The sequence below is a fragment of the Vanellus vanellus genome (assembly GCF_965231255.1).
Source record: "Vanellus vanellus genome assembly, chromosome: 7".
Taxonomy (NCBI): domain Eukaryota; kingdom Metazoa; phylum Chordata; class Aves; order Charadriiformes; family Charadriidae; genus Vanellus; species Vanellus vanellus.
Genome location: NC_138912.1, coordinates 24,798,752 through 24,825,221, shown reverse-complemented (window position 1 = coordinate 24,825,221; position 26,470 = coordinate 24,798,752). Strand labels below are relative to the sequence as shown.

Here is a 26,470-nt window from a genome sequence, read left to right as displayed (position 1 = left end):
ACCTAATTCCTACAGTAGGCATAGTAGCGTTCAGGGGACAAAAGAGAAAAAATAGTAGGAAATGAAAGCTGAGTATCTTTTAAATTTTTAACAGAAAGGAGGGATAGGACAGCCTTTATAAGCATAGTACTTGTTAACAACTACTATTAATTTCAGTGGTTATAACCAAGATTACTTTGGAGAATTTTTTTAGGCTCAAACTGCCTTTTTCATCACCCTTTAACTGAATTTTTGTACAGCCCCTTTTCTAACTGCTCATTACCCACTAATCCTGAGCGCTTTAGAGAACTCCACAGTACTTGCAAGTTAGGCGTTACTCATATTTTTACAGTTCAATAGAAAGGACAACAGTTCTCCAAGCAGGACCAGATAACATATCCACACAACATAGTGGTGGAACCCAAATGAAGCCTAGCAGGCTTCAGACCCAACCTCCTGGGTGTGGTATATAAAGCTAGAAGTTCAGTGACTATGTTCTTATTTTTCCAGATTTCAGGGAGTCTCTAGAAAGCAGAAATCAGGATGTTCACTATTCTTTAAGCAACACACAGAAAATGCACTCATACAAGAAACCTTAACAACAACAAGAAAACACACCTCCACAAAAATAAAGACACTGAATTCTCCAGCAATAGTTTCCCAGCTGATGCTTCCACCCCTCTTAAAACTTCTTGAACTTACACTTTGGCTATTTGATGCAGCTGCCTGCAAATTTCATCATCATGGTCTTGCATAAATAAACTATACGTTCTGTTTTATTAGCCGACAGAAGAAGCAGACAAATTTTCAATTCTAGTTGAAATAGAATACTCTAGGCTGGGAGAGACCTCTGCAGCACGTACCCCAACCTACCGCTCAAAACAAGACTAGACTCAAATGTTCCCTCAGGTTGCTCAGGACCTTGCCTAGTCAAGCTCTGACCACCTCTGAGGATGGACATTCCACAGCCACTCCAAGTGCCTGTTCCATGCATGTCTCTCCATCCTCACTATAAAGGATTTTTCTCCTTCATCTATCCGGAATTTCCCTTGCTGAAACTTCTGTCAGTTACCTCTCATCCTTTTGCCATCTGAGAAATAGCAGTCCCCATCTTCACTATAACCACCCAAGTGCTGAAAGAGGTGCTTTAACACAGCAGTCCTACAAAGACAAAAAAACCCTACATATCTATGATAATTTTATCTTGATTATACTCCTTTCAACTGTTACTTGAAACTACTTACTTGTTAGTTAAGAACTATGTGTACTCAGTGTTTGAACATGGGTGCCACTGACATTTGTCTCTTATTAAGCCAAATGCAAACACTGCTAGTTAACGTTGCCACGGATACATAAGACATTACATAAAAAATTAATTCCTAAAATTACAGTCAGTCATTTTCACCATTTTGGAAAAAACAGAGCTGTGAAATTGAAGCCAACTTCAAAGCACCACTGGTTATGAAATTAAATGCTGGAGAGCATGTGGAAAATGTGTGGCAAACTTATCACAGCTTATGCTAGCCCCCACTTCTATTAAGGATTCTTCCTAGATGAGGAAACATCAGCCATGCCTCCCAGACAACTTTGCTGAGATCATACACAGCTTTTCTCCTGTGCCAGAGTCCTGCTTGTAATTAAAAACAGAAGTCTCAAGCCTACTCCACCTAGTACTGCATTAGTTGGTAACTGATGGGCTATACCACCACAACCACAAGGGGAGATAAATGAGGCTCTGCCCTTCTAGAGCCAAAACACTTGAGAAAGCAGAAATTCCTGCACATGCATATCTATTACTGCAGAGACAAGGCACAAGAGTTGACAATTTACAAGTCCGCAGTTTTCCTCCCCCCCAAGGACTTTCTCCTTACGTAATCTGAAGTCACAAACCTAGAACTAAATGCAGCAACCCTGGAGTTGCCTACACAGACATCCTTTTAACAATTCACACCATTCATATTGTGAGAAGGCTGCCTGTGCCTGCAAATTAGAAACTTTAAGCTCTTCCGCAAGAACCAGAGGGGGATGGGGGGGGGGCGGGGGGGGGCAGTGGCAGAACACACAGAAAAATGTAAGTGACACCAGTTATAATTTCCCTCAATGAGGGGGGGGGGATATAAGCAGATGGAAAAAACAACCACCACACACAAGTGATTTTGCAACCGAAGGAAATCAAACTAGTTTAAACATTTGTTTGTCTCTTATCAGGTAACCACAAAGGACAGCAGTGGATCTTTCAGCTAAGTGGTGCCTGATTTGATGAGTGTCATCCTCAAAATTCTGCAGCCACAATCTGAGCCCTAATAGTGTTGTTCCAGTACACAACAGCAACTCTCTCCATTTGGTTCCACAAAGTCCTAGTGTCCTGACTTGAAACAGGCCCTCACAATGACAGGGACTATGGGTCTGTCCTTATACCCAGGCAAATACAGTCCTGAATACAGAGAAGAGAGCTGCCCTTTGAAAGAAGATGCTAATAGGACCATAAATAGATTCAAAGTTGTAAAGAAAACTTTCACACCAATTGAGTAATTGTTTTCTCAATGCTAGCCTGAAGTTCTTTCAAAAGTGAGTCTTTTGCCATTTACAACCACCAAATTGGAAAGCTACAGTTGATTAGTGGTTGATCTACACCTGGGGATCTTTATTGAGAAAAAAAATCATCTGTCAAAAAACAGCAGACAACCTCAACAGCAAGCTATCAAAGTTTTTCATCACCTGTTTTATAACAAAGTTCCTGCAACAAGAAACAACATGGAATTGTTATCACATTTCAACTGCCACAGAAAAAACACTCAAGAGTCAAGACACTACTATTGAACACAGAAGAGGAAAGACTCTTAAGATAGGTAAGGATACAGCACTGAGAAAATACGCAAGGTAGTTCTCCTTATATCTAAGGCAGACTTCTGCTAGTTCTATATTCTAGAAGGAATCTTGACAAAGGAGATATCCAGGTAGTGAGTAGTTAAAGAAAAAATCTTGGAGAAAAAATGCAAAGAGTAAAACCTCTAACTGTAGTTTAGGAATCAAATGTCACTCCCAGTTAAGACAGAAGAGTTCACAGAAAATAGCATAGATGAACAAACACAAACAGAACTGCTAGAACTACACATGATTTCTTTAACTCATTGCTGTCAGGTTCAATGCAGGACTCACTGCAGTACATCACAGAGATTAATTTTTAAGAAAAACTACCAAGAGAATCTAATTTTAGCAAGCCTTAGGTTTAAACACCTTGCAGTATAAGGTTTGGAATCACTCCTTGAAGTAAACAAGGATCATGAGCACATCATGCAGTATATGTTCCAAAATATCTACCTCGGGTAAAAAAGGTTAACTAGGGTCTTCCCTGATGGTTCTATAGGAAACTGCAAACAGATGACCTCTTTGAAGTCACTGACATTAGAAATTGGAACCCAACCCCCCCCCCCCCACACACACACACACACTCCCCCACCCTACCTTATGAAGGAGCAGACCAATCTAACTTAGGAAACAGCAGTTTTTAATTCCCTCCCACCACAGAATTCAAGAAAACTTTTACAAGCATGCTTCTTGGTTTGATCCAAATGTGCCAAATAGTAAAATACAAAAAAGCTCCAAAAGCCTGATATACCTATCTACAGTGGTATGAGCTGCTTCTCCAGAATATGGGATGACAAACCTTTTCCACTTCTGTTTTAAATGCTTTAAATCTTGTGAATTGAGATAATGAGAAGCACAAACATGAGAGTTAGTTTTTGTCAAGTAACTAACATTCCTCAGTCTTTTGTCACCGTGAAGATGTCACAAGGGGAAAAACACAGGTTGTCTCTAAAGACAATAATATTTTATGGATTGATATCAAGTCCAGATTTCTTTTTTCTTTTTTTTTTTTTTCATACCCCTGTCTACAGTCTCTTCAACTGTAGCACTGCAGAGACTCTTAAATAGCTTACCTATCACTGTATTTTGGTGCTCAGACTCCCCCTCAGGAGCACACACTCCACATAAAGCCAGCTCCAAAGTTCGGCATTATGAACATCCCCTTATGTGTAAATCAGTAAGATACACTGTGTAGCACTTCCTTTCTGCCTAATTTTTCTGTTTCTGCTCAGTGGAAAGCCTAAAGACCAGAGGGAAGAAGGGAGAGCAAGCAAAGAAGTCTCAGCCAACAGTCTCTTGTTGCCTACCCACAGGAAGGCAGGAAGCCGAAAAAACTGCTCAGGGAGGAGCCTGGATGCCAAGAAAGCAATTCTCTATAGATTGGCCCTCTGCCTGAAAGACAGAAGGAGGAACACCCAGTGTCTGCACTGGCACAAACCACATACCAGAAAACTGAAATTCAACCCATGCCAAGTTACACTTTGAAAAGCTGAATGTACGTAGGCCAGTGAAAACAGAATTAGGAGTTCAAAGTATGAAAATTAATAAAACAAGTTTGGGTTTGCATGAAGTCAGCTTAGAAAGACAAAGTGAAAGTGAAAGGGGGATTAATAAAAATTTTCATGCCAAGACGGAAACAACTACTAATACAGTTGCTGAGCTGTTCAAGACAGTGTTCAGGAGAACCAAGAAAATGCAGTATGGATCAAGTAATCTCCATTTGCACTGCATCTTTTGATGTATACTCTAAGTAGTAATTATTCTGAACAGAGCAAAGATGAAACCACTGAGATACACTACGTATTCCGACAGTCCTCTGAAAAATGCTATAATGGCCATTACTTCTTCACCTTTTAAAGCTGGATTTGTCATTTTAAATTATATTTTTAAATAAGTAAATAAAGGGCTGTCTACGGCCTACAACCATCTGCTTCTTCAGGTTTATAGTCACACAGCATTTGTGCTCTGGAGATGGCTAACTCCTAAGACCTAGTAGATCTCATGCAGTTCCCAAACTGCAGAACCTTCCTAGTGCTTGTCCAAGTGACAAGGAGAACAAGGAACAACACAGAACACGCACGCACACAGAAACCACCGCCAATGCTGCCACTGTACAACTGACACCGTTAAAGATAAATGCCCATTTAAAGACTAACCATAAATTCTAATTACCACTTCACTGCTGCATTTCCAGAAGTGTATTTTAATGCATCAAAGGCTTATTGAAAAGCTAAGTATCACTCAATATGTTCAGGTTGATTTTCCTCCCTGTTCACACCCTTTCCTACTATGTTATCAGTTTTTACACTGCATTTTCTGATTAACTTACTCATACAGCCCTTTTCAGAAGATGCTGGGTGAGAGAAGGTGTGAAGCACAAGATGGAAGATATCTATGCAAGATACTCTGAACATAAGGAAGAACACATAAGAGCAGTTAAATTGTTAAAACTAACTATGCACTGCGATATAGTGAAGTGCACAAGCTCAGACTGCTGAGCAACAAATTTCCTTCTTCTGCTGCTTCGGTGGTGGTGGGGGGGGGGGGTTGGTTTTATTTGCAGAAAAGAGAAAAATATGAGAAGTCTTCATCCTAAACAACACCACTGTTTTCAGTTTCTCTTCACTGTTAAGGCAGCTGGCTGGTCCTTTAACACACAAATTTAATACTTTAAAACAGGCATCTTTTGAAGTGCTTTGATTCAAGTTACCTGTCCATATCAAGTAAGCATCTACTTTAATGTAGCCACCAGAACATTTAGGATAACTAGGATTCCTTTTGAAATGTAATTTATATTACTCATTACACTTTATATGATGTATAGCCTAGACACCATATAGCTGATGACAGCTACTGACCTTGCAGTGGAATCTGTCCTTCCTATGAGTCTTGTGCTTGTACCTCTTCATACAGAAGTGAAAACACAACCCCCCCACACACACTAGAGAATGGAGAGATATGGAAGAAAAGAAGATTTAAACAGCTGCACTGCATACTTCTTCCTGTAACTTGGAGTGGACATACCTTTCTTTGCTCAAATCCAGAAGAGTCAAGATAACACTTGAAGGAAACATACCATTTTTACACAAACACTTCCTTCCAGGCGTATGGATAATAGGAGGAAACATGGTAATACAAGCTATACTGCTGTAACTAACTGCACTTCTACATCTAATTAAACAACAGAACTACATCTAGTTGTATTGGATCACCCAGTTAATACAAAGACAAGAAAAGCAGCTCCATATCATCACCACCAAGAGGAAAATTTGGCGCTTCCAGCTCCCTGTTCCACAAAAGTATTTCCTCACATGCAAAACACTTAACACCCTCATAACGTAGTCAAGGCTCTAGGTCTGCAAAACTAACTTCAGTTGCACTGCACTGCAATAGTACTTATCTTCTCACTGCAGTAGATACTCTGATGGCTTTGGAAGGGGTTGGGGAGGAAGGGAGACTAGAGGGTGGAGAAAGGGGAGAAAAAAAAAAAAAAAAAAAAATCAAGAAAACCTACACCAAAACAAAAAACACCAAAAAAAAACCCAAAACCCAACATGCACCACACCCACACAGGCAGTACTGTATCTCTTCTGATCACCTTTTACTCAGGAAGAAAGGTTCAGTCTGCATTTGGTACTATGAGTGTGAAGTTCAGATTGCCAGAGAGCTCTGATGCACTTCTAATACACTGTATCTTTTAACTGTCTCACCCTGATGAGATGTTAATTATGCATTAAAAAAAAAAATAGTCAAAATTACTCAAACTTCCACAGTCATCTAAACAGATTTCTGCACATCCTCCTGTTCTTTCTGCTCCTCAAGGGAAGTCAACAGAAGAGATATTTGAACTTCACCTCTAGTATTTAAAAAAACAAACAAACAAAAAAGCAGCTCTTACTACTGCTAGCTATATAAACAGCCAAAGAAACCTTAAAATACACCAATCTCTTCAAAGACTAGCCATTCCTAATAGATGCCAGTTGGCCACATTTTATTGTGCAAAATTCAGTAAGTAATCTTGACATGCCCCGCACTGCCACTTAAATACTTCAAATAAAAATAGGCTAACAGTTTTCCTGCAGTGTCGTTCTGCTTATTCATGAATTGCCATCTATTACAAATGAACAAGCAGTTACATCCCAATAATAGACACCTACTTACAGTTACTTTCAGAACTGTTTTTTAGGTGCATTTAAAGCCATACAGCCTGAAGACCAGTAAAAATCCCATATTTAAACCAAGTCTATATTTATTTGCCCAGTAACCTGTGCCACAATTAGTACAACTAAGCAGTGCACTACACTGATACCCAACTACCGATTTGCCAACCCCACATGAAAACTATTTTTGTTGGGAAAAAATGTATGCTGAACAGTTTTTAAACCCGCAAGTCACACTGCTAATTTTGAGACATCCAAATGAAAGCTTATTTCTTGCCAAAGCACTTGCTAGAGAACAGATTTGTTTGGCTAACTTCTAAAAGACAGATTTATCCTTATACCAGTATTTTAGTATGACAGTAATGGCTTCTTCAGCACCGTGACCCAACTAACATTCCTTGCAAGGGATGCCAGTCCCAGTAGGTAGCCTAACAAAGATTTTTGTTTCCACAGAAGTCACATGAAGCGTCATAGTATTAAACTGGTTTGGTTGCTCAGTACTCCAGCCTTCAAAATTTTCATGCCACTAGAGTATCAGAATTACAGAAGAATCTCTGAAAGTACTTAAACAACAGACAGCTTTATCAGTACATGTAATGAAATCTTTATAGTGTATGGCTACAGCAGTAATCACACAGTAAGCAATACTTCTGAATTTCCATTATGATTATTGGGCGAGAAGTTCCATGCATCCTTCAAATACCCAAGAAGTTCAATCTGACAGACATAGATAGATATCCACATATAAAAGAAACCATATTTAACATATATTTAGAGAAGTTCACAAAACTTAACCTACAGCTACCAACATTTGTAGTGTCACCTCTGAAAGTTCCACAAACAACTGTTCCTGTAGACTTCAGTAAATATTTCTAATGCAATCACTTTCTGCTCTGCACCCTCCAGCGCCTTAGAATCAGCTGAAGGAAAAAGGCAAGTGAAAACCATCATGTAGTTTCTAGAAGGTGACACTAATAGCATCTTTACAGTGGCAAAGTTGTCTGGGTATTCCATGACAAAAAAGAACTGCCACCAAACTTTACCACTGAGAAGTGAAAGGGGGAAAAAAAAAAAAAAAAAAAAAAAGAGAGAGAGAGAAAGAAAGAAAAACAAACCATCAAACCACAAACTTAAAAATATTCTAAGTAACTCAATTCAAGTAGAACAGGTAGCTACCCCCCCCCCCCCCAGTACACTGAAAATTCAAAACACACTTCACCATACTAAATAGGGAATGATCAAAGAATGCCTACAGACATGTCTTTGACACTATCCTTTCATAAACAAAACACTAATTGACACCCCGTTCTCCCTCAAGGCTTAAACCCTGTGAATAATTAACCTGACAACAAGGCCAAGTAATAGCAAAAATAAACCCATGTAGGAAGTCCGACAAAACTGAAATAGGAGAAGGATTGTGCTGTTTAGCTCAATTTGTCACTCTGACACCTTCACCTATATTCATTCCTAGAATATTTACATTAACTCCAGTTCCTATTAACTGTAGTTTTAAAGCTAAGTATCTACATACAAATATATTTAAAAATAAAAATTCTAACAGTCTTAAATATCAAGAGTTCTACCGGTAGTATTTTGAATGGTATTCAAACTACATGAAAATCAGTATATCCAGGCGTAAAATGAAGGTAAAAGGCCACAAACAAATCACACTGCAGATTTCAGCAACACCAGTCAGCCAGGCAAGACAGAACAATCTCACACCTAGAAGAGAGCATACAGCTGTACCCTTCCCTGCTGCTCTGCTTATCTACTGAAAAGCCAAAGAGCAAACTATCCAATGCAGAATGGCAGGACATAGGGAGCTAAGTAAACTTCCTTCACCAGAACTGATTCTGCATGGATCTTTGACATGCATCCTCAATTATATGCATTTAAAAGGGTAAATAAAGAACAAGACAAATCATTATTTTTGCATTAGGCAAATAAACAAAGAACGACAAGAATAATTTTTACATCACTACATTTGCTCTCATTTTTGAGACTTACCTGGTCTTTTTCATGGGGCAGAAGGCTGACAGGTGGAAGAGAAGTGGGGAAAGTGCTGGAGTATTTTGGAGCTCCTTTGCTTTCCAAACTGCCATAATTCACTCTATACTGAGGTCCATCCTTCAGTAATCTCCCATTGTTCACAGCACGTTTGGCCCCCAGACGCAACCTCTGCTGAAAGGCAGGATTGTTGAAAATATTTGCTAGGTCATTTTGACTTCTCAAATACTTCTCTATGTTTTTCAGGGAGGAGCCATTTGGTTCTTGAAGCCCTTCAATTGCTCTTCTCAAGAGTTTATTCCAATCCACATTACGAAGCTCATTACAAGCTCCTCTAGATCCCTTAACAGATTTAGGAATAGGGCCAGGTTTAACAGATGAAAACCGTCCTGGATTATCTGGGTCCTTGTAGGATGCAAGGCCTTTGTTGGTAACTTTAAGAATAGAACCATCTTGAACACTAAGTTCCAACTGTTCTGAAACAGTCTTCTTATCTAATCCATGGGAAGCACAAACAGCATGACATATTCTCTCTTCAGAAGGCCTTTGCTTTTGCTTTTTAACTTTTTGTATAGCTTCAAGAATCCACTCCGTATAAAGAGGGTTGGCAAGTTTTACCATGGTTGACCAGTAATTGTTTCCAGCCAAGGGTTACCCATAGAGGTTCCTCCTTATCCTTTTAGCAGATCTTTCAGAGATTGTTCACACCTCAAACACAAATCAAAGGATTCCAAACAGTGCTTGGACGCATCTCAAAAATATCCATCCTGAGGAGTCGGAAAAGGCAGGGAAATATCTGCTGACCAAAACTTCCAATTACTTTACCGTTACAGAAAGGTAGAAAGGATTAATTCGTGATGATACTGGTATACATCCTTAGAAGAAAGTTTGTTGCAACCTTTTAAAAGAAAGAAGAGGCAGGGAGAGAATACAGTTAATGCTGAAACAGTAAAATGAAACAGAATGCATTCAGACATGCATTCACACTGTAGATGCTGCAGTGTGCAAAAATCGTTGTGAGATCATATGAAATGTTCACCAATTCCCACCCTGCACCAAACAAGTCACAAAATCCTTCCACTTCTCATAACATTCAGTGGATTTAGTTTTCCTAAATTCCATCACCCCACTACTTAACCTACTAGTGACTTGTTGGACAATTTTCATTCAGCCAGAAATCTGAAAATATTCTCCAGAACAAACTGCCCACAAAACATTTCTACACCCATTGGTATATGAAAATTACTATCGGTATTGATTATACAGGCCCTTAAAAAAAAAAAAAAACCCAAACCAAAAAACAACAACAAAAAACGACCACCACCAAAAAACAGTCCTCAAGTGATGAAAGTCAAATTATTAACCACTTCTATTTCTTACAGTATGCTGTTTGTAAGTGCCATGCCATATGTTGATTACACAACTCAGATAAATCAAAAACAAAACATCAGAACTGAGTTACTAGGATTACATATTTCATTAATACCCAGGTGCCCCACAATACAGAAAGGAATCACAAAGGTACTTCTCATTCTAAGGTGTGCAATAAAAAGGCATGCGTTTTTGATATAAACTCTTTGGAACAGAAATTAAAATGAAGTAACAGGAGGCATTTTCACATAAATACACTGTCAGCATGAAGATGTATAGAGAGGTCACAATGACAAAATATGTTTCGGTGACTCACAGTTTAACAAACAATTTACTTATTATTGAATAGATCAGTCCACTAGAAAATTCAGTGGCTATAAAAACTTTATATAACAAACCTGAAAGAAAATATCTATCAGGAGTTTATTCATTCTGCGGGACTATATATGAAAAAAATATATATTTTAAAAGCCACATAAGTTAAACTAAGACCGTAGGCACCTAAAATAAATATATTTGAGGTATTAGTTTTTTCTGCCATGAAATGTGAGGGAGAACTTTTGAAGACATTAACAGAACTGTATAATTACTCCAAATCAAAGGAAAACAAATAACAACCAGAAGAGGAAAATCTTCATTCTCAATAAATGGGTTGTCTCGTAAAGTAGAAGATTCACCAGTTTCACAGCTAAGTCTAAAAGCGAGTTAATCTGAAACTGCATTTATAGATCTATGGTGAGCAGCCTACAATCAACAATAATATATACGATTATAGAAGTCTCAGACCTCATTTTTGTTCATTTATTAAAGTTGTCTTGCATTTCAATCATGTTTAAAACTTGAGTAAATTATAAATAGGAAAAAAAACTCAATTGATGCAGTAATCTAAATTATTTTCAACCTGTTAAAAAGATTCCTCTGCAACTGTGAAGATAATGAATACAAAAAACACTTTTGGTCCCACACCTTCTCCTCCCTCTACCCCTCAAAAATCTCTTTAAATATAAACTGTAGATCATGTTTCACACATTATTACGCTTACACAACAGGATTAGTAACAAAAGAGCAGCTGGTTATTGGTGAATAAAATTCTTCCATACCCAAATAGCAGAAATATTAATTAATTTTATTAGTTTGTCATTCTTTAGGTTTATTGAAGCTTAAGCATTTTCAGATTTATAAATACAAAAGTTCAACTGACTGCCAGAATGAAAAGACACATTCCCGATAAAAATGCAGGCCCTGGATGTTTAATTGGTTCTCATACTGAACCCTACTGATCTACACAGATTGGATCCTGTTTCTTGCTTCCAGTCTGTACTCATGCAAGTTATATTTGATAACAGTTCTGTCTATTTCAAGTATTTGTACTAAAACAATGTCTGTAAACAGACATTTCAATTTAATCCAGCTAGCAAAAGCCATTCTTTCCCGAACAGCACTGTTTATATTCACTGTTTTCAGATAATTCCAAAATAACACTGTAGCTGCAAAATGGAGACAAATATAGGGAAGGAAAAAGTTTCCATGGTATTATGAATGCTACAACTCTGACACTGAAAATACAATAATACCACAAAGCAGAACTCTATATATAGTGGAGGCTCACTCGCATTGAGACTATTTTATACATGCTGCCTAAGATGTGGAAGTTCTCTGTAGCTACATATAAAGTCCCAGATTTCTCGAAAGCTACTTTTAAGTTTAAAAGTTAGTTAGTGAGGCTGTTATACTATGAGTCTTCATGACGATAGTGAGTACTTAATTAAATGCTAAACACTGCATTTGCTGAGTCAGATGTACTTGCCTCATTTTTAAACCTATTGCAGTATAGTTGTATTAAATTTCGTACAAGCAACCACATCACTTCCATTAAATTCCAGAACACACAGTGCAGGGTCTGTTCCAAGCACCTGGACATCGATGAATATTTCAACATAAATGCTGTAACTTGTGGGTTACAGGAATTTTTATTGGCCAGTGACTGTGGCAAAAGGTGAGCATAAACCTGTATCCTCATGCAAAGTCTGCTGCTTGGTACAAGAATTTCACAGCAATTCTGTGTGAGTGTGAGCACTCTGAAATAGCTCACAATATATGTTCAGAACTACATTTTTACTTACTTAAGACTCCCTATGTGTAATACAACCTCCTGCATAGTATCGCCTACCAAATCAACACTAGTTGAGTGTATCAGCAGGAGCACAGAGTTTCCAAGAGACAGGGCAGGATATTTCAACAGGAAAATCAAGACATCTTAAATTCACACCTTCCAACAGAATCTAAGTTCATTCTGCTTTAGGAAACCACGCAAAGCTCATCCGATCCAATTTTGGAATTGTTTTACAACAACCTAGACTTTCTGTTATTCTGCCACTTTGACTGTATATGTACTTGAAGCACGCTAACCTCCACAACTGATATAACAAGTTCTACCATACGTAAAATTCAGAATAACCTCTTAATAACAAACATCTTTGCGAGCAATATAATTCAGCTCAGTGATCCTGGAGCTAAGTTAAACAGGTCTTTCATAAATCAAGTTAAAACAGTCTGATCCAAGATTGGCAATACAGAGATATATACATATACATGCTGAGTGACTGGTTTAAGACAAAACAGATTTCCAGATTCAACATAAGAGGATGCACAGAAGTTCAAAATGACATTCTGGTTTTTAAGTTTGAACTTGATTTCACTAAAACCACAGAAAGGTGGTCATATAGTATTTAATATAAAAAGTGTGATGCTTACCCAAACAGATTTTGAGGAAATACCAATTTTTAAGAGTGATTATAAATTAGTAGCAGCCACTCATGTCTATTTATAATTTTCCTTCCCTTGTAATTAAATAACTTTTAATCAAACCCTCAACAGTATCCATCCAGTCATAGATTAGATTTTCCAGACTGTTAAGTGCACAGGACTACTTCCAAGTTTCTATGTCATATTTCAGCTTCTACACTCTATGCTATCTTATTTTGAAAACAAGAACATTTGAGAAAGTTTGACTGCACTATATTACTGGCCAAGCCGTTTAACAAGTCTGCTACTGAAGAACTGCAGACTATAAGCATTCAAAGGGTTAAGTACATTACCTTTAAAACATGAAAAGCCATTTCTAGTCAAGGCTTGTCCCTTTACTTAAGTCATAAATTATCAGATAAATACAGAGAAGTTGCAAAATTGCAGCCTGGGATTTAGAATGAATGCAAATATGTTATTTATAAAGCACACACCTATTGTACAGCTGATTGTAATTAAAGAATGCACTGACTGAACATGTCAATCTTAGGTGTCATCAGTAATCCTATAATCCTGTAATAAGGTCTTTTTTAGACTGAACTAGTAACTGGAATTATTTCCAAGTGATCCAGATTATGAATACAAGCTTTCTAGTCAGAAACACCAAAAAAAAAAAAAAATTAGTTATGCTCACCCCCAAGAAACAAAACTAAAGTTATTGTGCAAGTATCCAAAAGCATTTCACAAAATATAACCTAGCGTTTTTGTTTGGGTTGGTTTTTTTTTTGAGATATTAATGAAAAAAATTTGCTTTGGCTGTCTTAAATGTAAGTGGAATTAAACTTTCAAAAATTGATTTTAACACAGATAGCAAAAAAATAAAGGAGGGGGTGGGGAGAAAAGAGATGAGACCAAACTTGTGCAACCTGCTGGTGACCTGTGAAGCACAATTTCATTCTGCTCCCTCCTACCTGCTCTGCACATACTCAGGAGAAGCAACAGCAGGCCAGCTCTCTGCTGCAGCATCAGGGTCAGGTAAGGATTGCAGCAGACACGGAGGAAGAAGAGAAGACTGCCATTGCATTCGGTAAGCTTTTTGCCATTTTTCTTTCCTCCAAGCCATTACTTAGAATTCTACAGCTAATCAACTCTCTATTCCACCCCCATCTCAATTAATGATGCCAAGGAGGCAAGATACTTGTTTTCCCATTGCAAAATACATGCACCTACAAAGAGACGGAGAGAAAACAGATCCTGGCAAGGACTCCTGGCACACATGACACTCTTAAAATTACTCAGATCACGAAGCCAGCTATTGTATTATGCTTTATACAGCATAGTTTTCAATTAAACAAAGAAGGGCAATGACACTTGCACATACTTTAAACAGACAGATGAGGAGACATTATGGTAACTTCAAAACTACACCAAAAGACTTGGGGGTGTGGGGAGTAAAAGTGGTACATGTGAATCAAACTGATGAAATGCCTGCACTCTGCAATAGCTCACAAGCTACTTTAAGATCGTATGCTAAAAAGCAGTTCACAACATGACAGCAGCACCACCAGAGGAAACAGCACCAGCACAACCCAACACCAGCAAAATCACCCAAATTCAGCCCTCTCACCCTCTTCCATTGTAGTTCTGGGTACTTCAAAATATGGTACTAGAGAACACCAGGGAGCATGGGAAGGTAATATTCACTGCCAGCAGTTAGGCTGAGAAGAGGGTTTCAGTGAAAACATTTCTTCTTGGGATAGTGATTTTTAACAGAAGGGGTATCTGCTTCTTGCAGAGCAGGTTATTTTCAGTGCTCAGTGACAGAACGCTAAAGGTGAGGTCTGGGCAAAGAAAATAAAAGAAAATACGGTGTGAACATCACTTCCGAAACGTGGCTTTAGAGGCTTGAATATTCCCCTCCCCAACTTACTTAAAATTTTTGCAGTATACCCAAGCCACGGAGATTTGCAACGCCTAGAGCCTAGCGCCAATGCATTGTTGTATTTGACAGGGGCCGAGCCGCGGCTGGCTTTTGAACCCTCCGAGCCTTACTCCGGGATTTTTCATTTCAAAGGCAGAAGCCCCAACCCCGCAGGCTCTGCTCCCCAGGGCACGGCGACCCCGCAGGACAGGGCAGGGCAGCCGGGAAAGGACGGCGACGGCGCGCACCTGCACCCACCCCACAGGGACAGCGGCCGCACCGCCCGCCTCCCCCCCCGCGCCCGCTGAAGGCAGGCCGAGCGCCCCCCCCCCCCCCCCCCCCCCCCCCCCCCGGTACCACTCACCTCGGCGGGACCGGGGCCGCGGGGGGAGGAGCCTCCTCCAGGCGCCGCAGCGGCTCCCCCTGCTGCCGGCTCTTCCCCTGCTCCCGCTGCCAGGCTGCGCCGAGGCGGCTGCCCCCGCTGCCGCGCTGCCCCCCTGCCGGCGGCCGCCGCGACTCCCCCTACCGCCGCGGCGCGGCTCGGCTGGGCTCGCCTCACCTACGCCGCCATTTTGTTTCGCCCTGTTGTACTTAACGTGAATCCGACATGACACTGATTACAGCCCAATGGAGTCTCATTAAAACCTTACCTACCCCCGCGCCCCGCCCACCGGCGCCCGCCATTGGGCCGCCCTGCGCACGCCGCTCCACGCTCACAGGCCGCGGGCCCGTGTCCATCAACCGCCCACACCAGCCCTGATCCGCCCAGCAACCGGCCTGTCTCTCCCATTGGAAAGCGGGGCGTGTCAATCACGAGGGACGCCCCTTCCCTCCACGCGCAACCCCGCCTACCTGTGTGAAAGGGCGGGGCCGGAGGCTGCTATTGGCTGCCACCGCCGCCACACACCCGCATGGCCCGCCCGCCCGCCACGGCCCGGCCTGCCTCATTGCTGGGCCTGGAACGCTAGCGATTTGTCGCCCGCCGCGAGCAGAGGCGAGAGTTCTCCCAAGCCTACCCTCCCGTTGGCTACCACTGCCGTCCGTCAGGTCCTTCCCCCCCGCCTCACCACCCTCCCCCACCCGCCGCCGCCCCACCCGCTCCTGAAGTTTGTTCGAGAGGGTGATCGCTAGCAAGAAGCACCGGCGGCGGCCGTCGGAGCCACCCCGGCGGCGCGGGCGGGCGCGCGACACACACTAATAAAGCAGCCTTAAATACCGAGCGTCACGCGCGTGCCTCAGCTCCTGCCGCTCGCCCGGGCGGGCGAGATGGAGCAGCGTGCTCCCGGCGTAACCCTCCCGAGGTGCCTGGCACCGGCAGCCGCGTACCGCGCACACGCACAGCCCGCACCGCCGCGGGAGGGGAGGGGAGGGGAGAAGAGGGGAGGAGAGGAGGGGAGGGGGTGGGAACGGGGACGGCGACAATGACTCCCAGCTCTACGGCCACATGCAAGGTCCCTGCAAGTTTCGCCATGCGAAAGCGCAGGGACTCTGTCACCCCGCCTGCGAAGGAACAATTGTCGCCTCAGAAAGACAGGGTGGGAGCATGCAACACAAAAAAAAAAAAAAAAAACACAAAAACCAAAACAACCTCAGCCATCCCCTGCCTCCCTCCGCCACTCCATTCCCCCGCTCCCCACCCCAGCCAGCCCAGCCATCGCCTCCTGCTGCTGCTCCCCCTCCCCTGCAAAACGCAGGGCATTGCAATGCATTTACCGAGCACAAGTGCCTGCAAACACGTGCATCAGCCTCCAATGCAAAAGGAAAAAAAATAAGTACCCAGCCTAGTGACAAGCCCCCTGCACTGAGGGGAGGGGAGGGAAAGGGGGTTATTATGGCAAATTGCAGCCTGTCACCCAACGCAAAACAAAACCCACCACATGCCCCCTGCTACCCCCCCGGCAGAAACTCCTGGGAATCTAACCTCCGATGCAGGTTTCCCCCCTCTGCTTGCAATGACCTCCTTTCTCTGCCTGTGTGTGTGTCTGCAGCAGCGGTTCCTGCGGAATGTGCTGCCCCTGAAACGCGATCGCGGCTCCTCTCTCTCTCTCGCTCGCTCTCCCCTTCTCTGTCTCTCGCTCGCTCTCTCGCTCTCTCTCCTGGCTGCAACCAGAGCCAGGAACACAACAACAACACAACCTCCCCCCACCCCCTTCCCCAAACACATACACTGAAGAGACCCAGCCAGGAGAGCCAGACGAGCCGGGGAGGGGGTGGAGGGAATCCCCAGCCAGCGGATTGATTGCACCAGTTACCTTCTCTAAGCCCCTTCGCAAGGGGGGGGGAAAGAAGATGAATACAGAGAGAATACCTTGTCTCCCCTCCTCCTCCGCGGGGCTCCTCTTCTCACTCCAAAACACTAAAAGGTGGACGGGCAGATCAGAGACGAGCCTTCAGCCCGCGGCGGGGGAGGGGAACCGCGCGAGCAATTATCATTAATTTAGAAATTAAAACAGGAACCCACCCCAGACCTCCAGCCTTCCCGATGCCGGGCGGACGCGGATTGCGAGCACTGGTGCTAAGACACAGGACCTGATAACAGCTAATTGAAAGGTTAATCTACATAGGCTGTGACAGAAGAGGTCCCTCCCCACTTTTTTTATCTGCTGTTGGCAAGTGGGAAATTGAGCTCCCCCCACCTTTTTCCCTCAAAAAAAAAAAAAAAAAGGGAGAGAAGCGGGGGGGGGGAGGCAATAAAGTTTGGGGGGAGGTGCGTCCCCGCGGCGGCAGGCCGCGAGCGCGGCGGCGGCGCGGGGCTGAGGGACGGGGCGCGCGGGTGGCCGTTGCGGGGCGCGCTGGGCGGGAAGGCGGCCTGAGGGAAGCGGTCGCCGCTGCCGCCGGGGGGCCCTCACGCCGTCCCCGGGGGCTTGGGGTTCTCGTCCGGTATGGGGCGATTTAAAACGTCTCGGTGGCAGCACCGCCACAGGGCAGGCTTTGGCAAGTCCTTCCTCAAGGGCTTGAACAGTTCCTCGATCCGTAGGAAGAGGGCTGTGTTTGAGGCAACCATAATTAGCCAGAGGGATGAAAGGAGGGTGAACAAATTACAGATGTTGTCCCCCCATTGAGTTTGCTGTAAATATAGCAAGATGTTCTAAAGAATATATTTTAAAGGACAAGGTGATAATGCATGTGGACTTAAAAGTCGTTTAAACGTCTTGAGCTGTGCTGCTAAAGGCCCCTCACCACGTCAAAGTTTTAATACTCGCGATGATTTTCTCAGCTATGTCTGGCACACACTGCTTTTCACCAAAGTATGGCAAGACGAAACACCGTAGGGTATATACCATACATAAAGTACCATGCAAGGGAGGAAGAGGTAATCTGCCTACCTGAGCATCTACTCAAGCAAGCACCAACTAGACACCCCCACCTTCCCACACCTAAAATGTGACCCATCTCAGAGGTCTCCTAGACATCCTCTTTTCCATGTCTCGTGGGTGATGTGTTGCATTAGGTGCCTGGCTGAAAAGTTTTCTAAAATTAATATCTGGTCCTGAAGAAAAAAGATAAAAGAAAAAAAAAAACTCAACTCCTTTTATAGTGGGTGGAAAATGACCTTCTACAATAAATTAAGAAGGTCTTTCCTAGATCCTGTACTGCATGTAGAACAGCAAGCGAACAAAGTTTCTGTAATAAAATACTAAGCGCTAAGGTTTAGTGCAACTTTTTCAGCATCAATTGCTGGAGATACTGTATAAGGAAGCTCTTTGGTGATGTTTTAGAGCACTATAAAATTGAATGACCTACTTACAGAAACCTACTGGGTGGAAATAATATTCCAGCGTGTATCTATGATACCATACCTGTTGACTGAGGTTTTAGTCTTTTAAGTGCCAGACGCAGCCTTTTAAACATAGAGCGGGAAATTGAAATGTGTAGTGACCCAATATTTGTTGGAGAATCCTTCAAGGTTCATGTATTATGCAGGACTTGGCTGTGATTGAAAATAGTTTTTAAATTATTGGGAACAATATAAATCATTACAGCACAATTTGCAGCAGAGCATCACATTCACAATACTATTCTGAATGTTTTGTCAACATTTCCATTATAAACTTTGGGGTTTTTTTCTTTCTGGGAAATTTACAACTTGGTTAGTGGTAAAAGCGAAAAATAATCTCTTGAACCTGAAACTTGGCATGGCACAATCCCGGTTCAGGGAACAAAACACTGGAGAAAACTTGACAATCTATTTGGCCATTTTGAAATTACCAGTGTGCTGAAGACGTAATTAATGGCACAGAGAAAAATCATAAAAGTCTCTGCTTTAAATACTTTCATTCTTTCTTCTTAATTTAATTCTTTTTCTAAAAATAAATTTTATAGGACAATATGTCATTGAGCGTTGTGTTCCAGTTTTTAACATATGCAAGAACTTTTTGTTTGAAGAGAAACTCCCATGGATCTTGACATTTACAGGTGTGGCCAACACTATGTAAATTGTGAAGTTAAGCACATGAACCTCTTCATACATGAATCATCCTCCAGCAAACTTAGATCCACTATCACTGTTAATTATACTATTTCCAAAAATAATAACTTCAAAAGGATTGCATCATGTGAATTTAGGAAGTTCAATTTGAGGCAGTGCGTGTTACACAGACAAGCCATAAGTACCTGAGACACTTTGTATCTAATTGAGAATGTCTCATATGTTGTGTGCATTTTAGTTTGTGGTCTAGATAAGAAATGCTTTTGATTTATTTATGAAAAAAATAAAACTACATTAAAAATATCCATGGAAAAGTTATAAGCCCATCAAGGAAGTTAGTGTAAGCAAGAAAATTCCCACTTTAGCATGTCTTCTACTGTCAGACTTTAAGGGATTTAGCCTCCCAAGGCCACCACAAAACTGGTGAAGCACAACAGTTAATGCCCCTGTGCAGTAACAGGTGCCCAGACACCTACGCATTGAATACACCCATCCCATCTGTTAAAAAGATGTCCTTGATATTAAAAAAAAGTATCTAAAATCAAAACCACTGTCTCTCATCTGCTTTTAGAAAGAAGTACTATGGCCCAGTTCGCTCTGTTCCATTAATTTCCTCACTTTAAATGTAGTTTAAATATCCTTGTTTAAAGGATATCCCCCCCCATGGAAAAATATATTTGATCACTCATCTATATTGTAGTGTAGGTAGTAAGCGTATCCTTCTCTCCAGAAGTCCTTAGGATTATTCTAAAAATGCATGTACAGATGATATTTTTGGATGACAAGTGAGAGAAAGCACAAAGTTAAGGGCTGAGCATGGTCTGAGTTAAATTCAGTTCTCAAAAATCTTAAAACTGCTGTATGTATAGCAGTGGTGTAAGACAAGCTGGAGACTACCGCTTAAGTGAAGCTCAGCCATATGCAGACCAAATTCATCAGTATACAAAAAAGAACACTAAATTAGAGTTTGAACTCATTTGAAATCAGTGAGAAAATTCTTGTGCATGAAATTACTGCCATATATAAGAATAAGAATTTCCCTATGAAGGCTTTAATCGCTGGTGCTGTTCCATTAAAACTGGTGGGGCTGTTCCATATTTTTTAGAAACAATTATATAGTTGTCCATGTTGGTATGGTGGCAGATCCCTATTTATCTTCAGAGCTTCTAGAGGGTGAAGTCTTGACCTGCATCAAAGTCTGGCAAAACTTCTTACAACTTCAACAAAGCCAGGATGTTCCTTCTATTATTACCATACATAACACATATATGACTACAGTTCACCTGGAAATTGCGTCCCCTGGCATACACTGCTGAAAGAAGTGACCCTGGGGAGAAAAATCATCCTAAGACCGCAGCACATTTTTTTCCCAGCCTCTACAGTCACCCTGAGCGTGTCCCTGCTGATGAGCTGAATGTATGTATGCTTTACCTATACCACCTCCTCCACTTAGCTCACCTGCCATGGGTTCAGCAGCTTCCCTGTAACCCTAACCTTCAACTTCATATTCCTTCTGGATTAAAACAGCCTTTTCTTTTTTCACTTGTGAGATCTTTTTTTTTTTTTTTTGCAGCCTTTTATACTGTAATTTGATCTGAAACATTAATCTATGTAACTAAGTCTACCCCTCTGAATACAAAAAGAATGTTTCTTGGTTTATGTATGAGGATATGCATTGCTGCACACAACAGAGTGTCACTGCCCAATTTAAGCACTATTAATAAATACTAATATAGATTATAATAATATATACATGCATATATTTGTACACACACAGACACACACAAAGTGAATAACCTGTGGGCATATTTTCTGATCATTTGCTGTCTCATCTATTGCATTTAATAAAATTAAATAATAGTTTAAAATAGTCTCCTGCTGCCATCTTACTGATTTGGGGGCTTTTTAATTCTTGAAACTAACAGTTTATAAGGTAAATGCTATAACAGTCTCAACTCAGGAGTTGTAATTGGCATAATACTGTAATTTGGAAATAAGTGTTTGTGGTAGATCAGCTGTTGTCCCACAGGAATGAAGACAGTGACTTTTTATAATAAATCCCACATGTCCCATTCTACTCTGGCAAATACACCACACTGCTATATCAAAGTACTTTACAATCCTTAATTAATTAGTTCTTATAAAGAGCTCTATAAGGTGAATGTATGTTATTTCTCCTGTTCTCCATCCAGAGATATAAAGCAAAGTGGTTAGAAGAGGATGCCACCTTAAGGAAAATCTGGCCACCTGGGTTCCAAGGGCCTTGCTCTAGCCACAGGAGATCCAGTTATGGCGTAGCTGCGCTAGCCATGGAGAAGAAACTAGTGGCCTGTTAATGCATATTTCAAACATTAGCAGGAGCATGTCTTTTTGCTGCATTAACTATTATACACGTTAAAGAGGCAACGGGATGAACAGAATTTAGGAGTGCAGAGGAAAAGGTTAAAAGTAAAGCAGAAAAACCCTGATGGCTCTTATACATTATAGTATCCTATAAGATGGTGTCTTTCATATACGCAGTATCTCACAATACGGCATACGGAGGTTCTATTTATACAAACATGACAAAGGATTAGTAAGTGATTAACAGATGTTTTAATAAACGGTAATCAATTGTTATAAGTCCAATGGGTCAATAGCGTTTTTTATAACAATAGCTCATCATCATCTGAAACACCCTACCGATGTATTTAAACTCTATATGCTTTACAGAGAAACACCTGCTAATCTTGTGTTAAACCTCACAAATGGAATTTTAATATAAAGTGTGACTCAAAACAAATTTGCTGGAGAAAAAAGGATTAGCACCTAGGCTCCACAGTAAATTGTTAGTTATAACTATACTGGATTTAAGTTTCTCCTTTTGCCATGTAAAACGCACTGATATGACAGGAAACATTTTGCTGCTGTGTGCAAGAGTAGTGTTTTCTAGGCTAATCCCAAGAGGAAGGCCTGGGATATTGCAGGACTCTATATCAACCAGCATCACTGAACTTGATGCAGCTTTGTGGTTTTTTACACATTTACGGTAATACTTTGTGAGGGCAGCTGATGAGATGAAGGATGGAATTGAAAATTAATAAAGATCAGTTTGCCCAGAGCTAGTGAAAGCTGCGGTAATCAGGGGCCACTCATGTCCTTCTTGCTACTGTCCTGCTGCGATTAGTTAGTCTAGGTGAAAGGGGAGGATGCTGGTGTTTGCAGGAGCCATTTTAACACCTCAGCTTGTCTTTGTGAGCTTTAAAGTAATTAACTCTCCAGTCATTATCGGTTGACTTTGTCCACAGGTTTAGGTTTCCCTCCCGCTGTTCCCTTTGGGGATATTGGGTTGTCGCTTTGTGAGAGGGGGGGGATTCTTTTTAGAGTTCATACAAAATCCCTTTCACAGCTTCCCAACAGCTTTTTGTGATCTCCAGACTGCTGGAAGACTCTCTCGCTCTCTGTTTTAATGAACATTACTTTTATAACTTTCTCCAGATCCAACTGGACAAGAAGGGGGGGGGGGGGGGGAACGGGAACCTCTCCAAAAAGCCTGGCATCACATTTGCTGAGCCCTTCAGATGAAAAGGCGGCCATCCTCAGTACTTAGAAGTCAATAAAAGAGACTGCAAAGGCAGTTTTGCTGAATAAGGTTACTTTGAGCCTCTAAAGGATCCTGACAGTCCTTAATGTAACTGAATGAATCCTCACAACTTCCAACTGTGATGTGGGTGTTCTACATTCTAGTTCAGTTCTAGCCAGGGGAAAATTTCCAGACTTGGAGCTGTTGGCAGTCTTTTATTGGTCAAACATTGCCAAGAAACATGGAGAAAAAGGGGGAGGAGAGAGCTTGACCATATTTTGTTAATCCCATTCTCATCCAGCTTCAGTTATATTTTTAAAAATCCTATTAATAATAAGAAGAAATTGAAATGACTGGAGAGGCTGTTACCAGCCACATAATTTGGAGACTGTTATGCTGCCCAACCCTTGGTGTACAGCAGCACTAGACAAGCAGCCAGAGCAGTAAGAAATATGACTGAAAGGCACACCCACCACAGTTCAGACTCAAGCAACAGTGAAAACCCTCACCTAGTGCAGAGCTGGTTGGAGCACTTCCCCTTTCAACTGCTGCTCAGCATCTCCTGGCACACCCACCTTTTCATAAAGGATCGGGATTTGGGAGATAACCCATGTGACAAACCAGCTCTGAATGTGCTGAGCCCAGGCTTAGAAGAACCTGAGGTTTGCTCTGTATTGTTTGAGAACTGAGCAACCTCCAGTCTAGTCTTTTCCTATTGCAGCCTGAACCAAGAGGAGTTTGGCTGGTCTCAAGAACTAAACTGCTGACTCCAGCTGGAGTTCTATCTAGGTCTGTATGTTGTTTTCTTTACTTTCTTTGTTGGCAGCCTTAGTTGTGAGGTTCCCGTGCTAAATAAAGCTCTGGCTGCACAAACAATTTATTTCAGTCATTTCCCATAGCTGCCGGTACTAGAGCAACTCTACCTCTGTTAGCTAGACTAGAAGGCCTGTCAGTCAGGTGGCAATATATCACATCATTTCAAATACCTTTCAGAAACCTTTAGATTTGTTCAATGCTGCTTTAAAAATAGCCAGTGGCTTGCTTGCATTAGGGCTCCCAACCTGACTAACTGTGGTTGTTAAATTATTGTCACGCACAGTAGGATTTTGTATTAAATATCCTTTGGGAAGGAAAATCTGAGTGAAAAGGGATTTGAGGGGCAGGAGGGACTTGTTTTTCTGTGTCAGGTAATATGAGAATGTGCACGACTGTAGTAGCTAGGAAGAGCTAAGGTAATAATATACCGGTGCTGGAAACATGAAGTATCTTCTTCATACACATTGAACTACACAAACTGTCTCCTCAGTGGTACATAGGATAGGTAGCTGGTGATTTATCAAGATGCCAGGGAAGGAGTTGCAGTATCCAGCATAATGAAGCCTTTTGTTTATTTCATTACAAAAAAAAAAGAAAAAAAAAAAAGAGGGAAGTTCTACCTCTCAGCTGATGGCAGGACCTGGGCAAGCAGTGAGATTGTCAGAATTGTTTTCCTTAAGCACTGGCCAAAATCCCCCTGTTATCCTGATATTATTCCCCTTTGTTATTCGATATCCCACAGTGCCAGCTAAGTCAGGAGTCGTCACACTCCTCACTGGTGCAGCAGGATACAAAATAGCTGGGGGTGGGGAGGAAGACTGGAATGGTTAGGAGGTGGAAGGGAAAAGGCCTTTTTTTTTTGTGAAAACAGTAGCACCAGCTGCATCCTGCAAGTCGCTAAATTAGCCAGTCAGTTGTTTTTCTTTTAATTTTTGTGTGAATTCAAGAATAGGTTGTGGATGTCTTGGCAACTCATGAATGAGGCTCTTTATGAAAGAATTCACCTTGCAGAGGGGCTGCTGTCAGATGCACAAGCCTCTTTCCATTAATTAAGCTGCAGAACATCCCCTCTTTTTTTTCCCCCATGCCTCTCAACGCCTGGATAATCAGACCCTGTGTCTTTCCATAACATCCACCGCTGTCTCACTTGCTCCTCACAGTATTTCACCCACTCTGTTAATTCGGGGCTGCCAGATTTTTTTTTTTTTTTTTTTTTTTTTAACGCAGCTTATTGCTGCTAAGTGAGATATCATGCTGCCTGAGCTAGGATGAATATTCTGTTCCACCGCAACCAGTAGCACTCTCTATGCATTATTTTCAGCTTTAAGGTGGCCTAAGAGCAAAGTTGGATATTTTCAAAAGCTCAGCTGGGAGTTAATCAACTCTTATTGTCTTTCGACAGGAGCTGGGAGCTTAACTTGCATCCAGTGAGTCATCCCCTGAATTGTCGCTGGCTTACACGCAGGCAGTCCCACAGAAGGTGCAGAGAACTTTCAGACATCCTAGAAATGTCCTGCCATTAAAAGTGCATAAGCTAAACTTTAGCACATTAGGGAGCGATTACAGATGTAGTTATGCCTGAACAGACAGTCTGGGGAGAAGGTGGGCAGTACCAGGAACCTCAATCAATCCTCAGCCAGCTTTGCTGTGGTCTGAACAAGATGTGTGACTGCAACTGAATTGCCTTGAGGTTTTTTGTGAGAATACTCATGTGTGTATTTATGAAGTTATACACCTGCTTCAGGGAAGAATCCCAAATCTTTTAAAACCAGTGACAGGTTTCCGCTGACTTACGAGCTCACTATCATAACTTAACTGTTTGGGCTTAATTTTGTATGGCTGATTTAAAACCCCAGTCACTGGGAATAGAAAAATACAGTATATGGTATAAATGGCAGGCTTTTAAAAATGATCTGTTTGTTTTGCTTCACTTCCAAGTAATGGTGAACATTAATTTCCTGCAAATGAAGCAATCTGAAGTAGAATGCACAAAATAATTAATATTTGGAAACTCTGGACTAAATTAAAATAATTTAAAGTTAAATAAGGATCTCATCTGTGGCCTCTGGTCTTTCTGGGAAGCAAGGGATACATAAAAGAATCAAAAAGAAAGCAAATACCAAATTGTCTAACAGGACAAGAACCTACAAATATACGTAATAAATTCCCACATTACATCATAAAAAATAACTTTCTCACAAATGTTATCATTGCAAATGCCATCATTGCAATTGCCAAGGCACATAGGAGACCATTCAATTAGTAGTAAAACTGAATAAGCAATTGAGAAATTATTTACATTGAAAATATGCATTTTCTAATTTCGAATGCATTTCTTCTAGAGATTATCAAATTCTCTGTTATACTACAGGTTTTCCTTACACTAAGAATTGGATGTGGTAGAATTTGAAATACCTTTTAAATTGTAAACTTGTGGAGGCAGAAACTCTCTTTATGAACGCGGGCAGCATCTCAATGAATGAGCATTCGCAATAAACGCAATGCTTTTATTCGCAAATGTTGACTTTTTAGTCCAACACCATAATTTGCTTAAAATTAAAACACGAGCATAGATTAATAGTTATCTGTAAATGGAGAACATTCAGAGATAT

At 41.4% G+C, this 26,470-nt stretch overlaps 1 protein-coding gene across 1 annotated transcript in view; it reads right to left on the bottom strand.

Moving 5' to 3' along the window:
* The window catches only part of KAT6B (lysine acetyltransferase 6B), a 112,930-nt gene extending 103,168 nt beyond the window's left edge, over positions 1-9,762 (bottom strand). The window contains 1 exon segment of the mRNA XM_082486586.1: positions 9,015-9,762. Coding sequence (XP_082342712.1) covers positions 9,015-9,635 — 621 coding nt within the window. The 5' untranslated portion in view covers positions 9,636-9,762.
* Between the last annotated feature and the right edge of the window lie 16,708 nt (positions 9,763-26,470).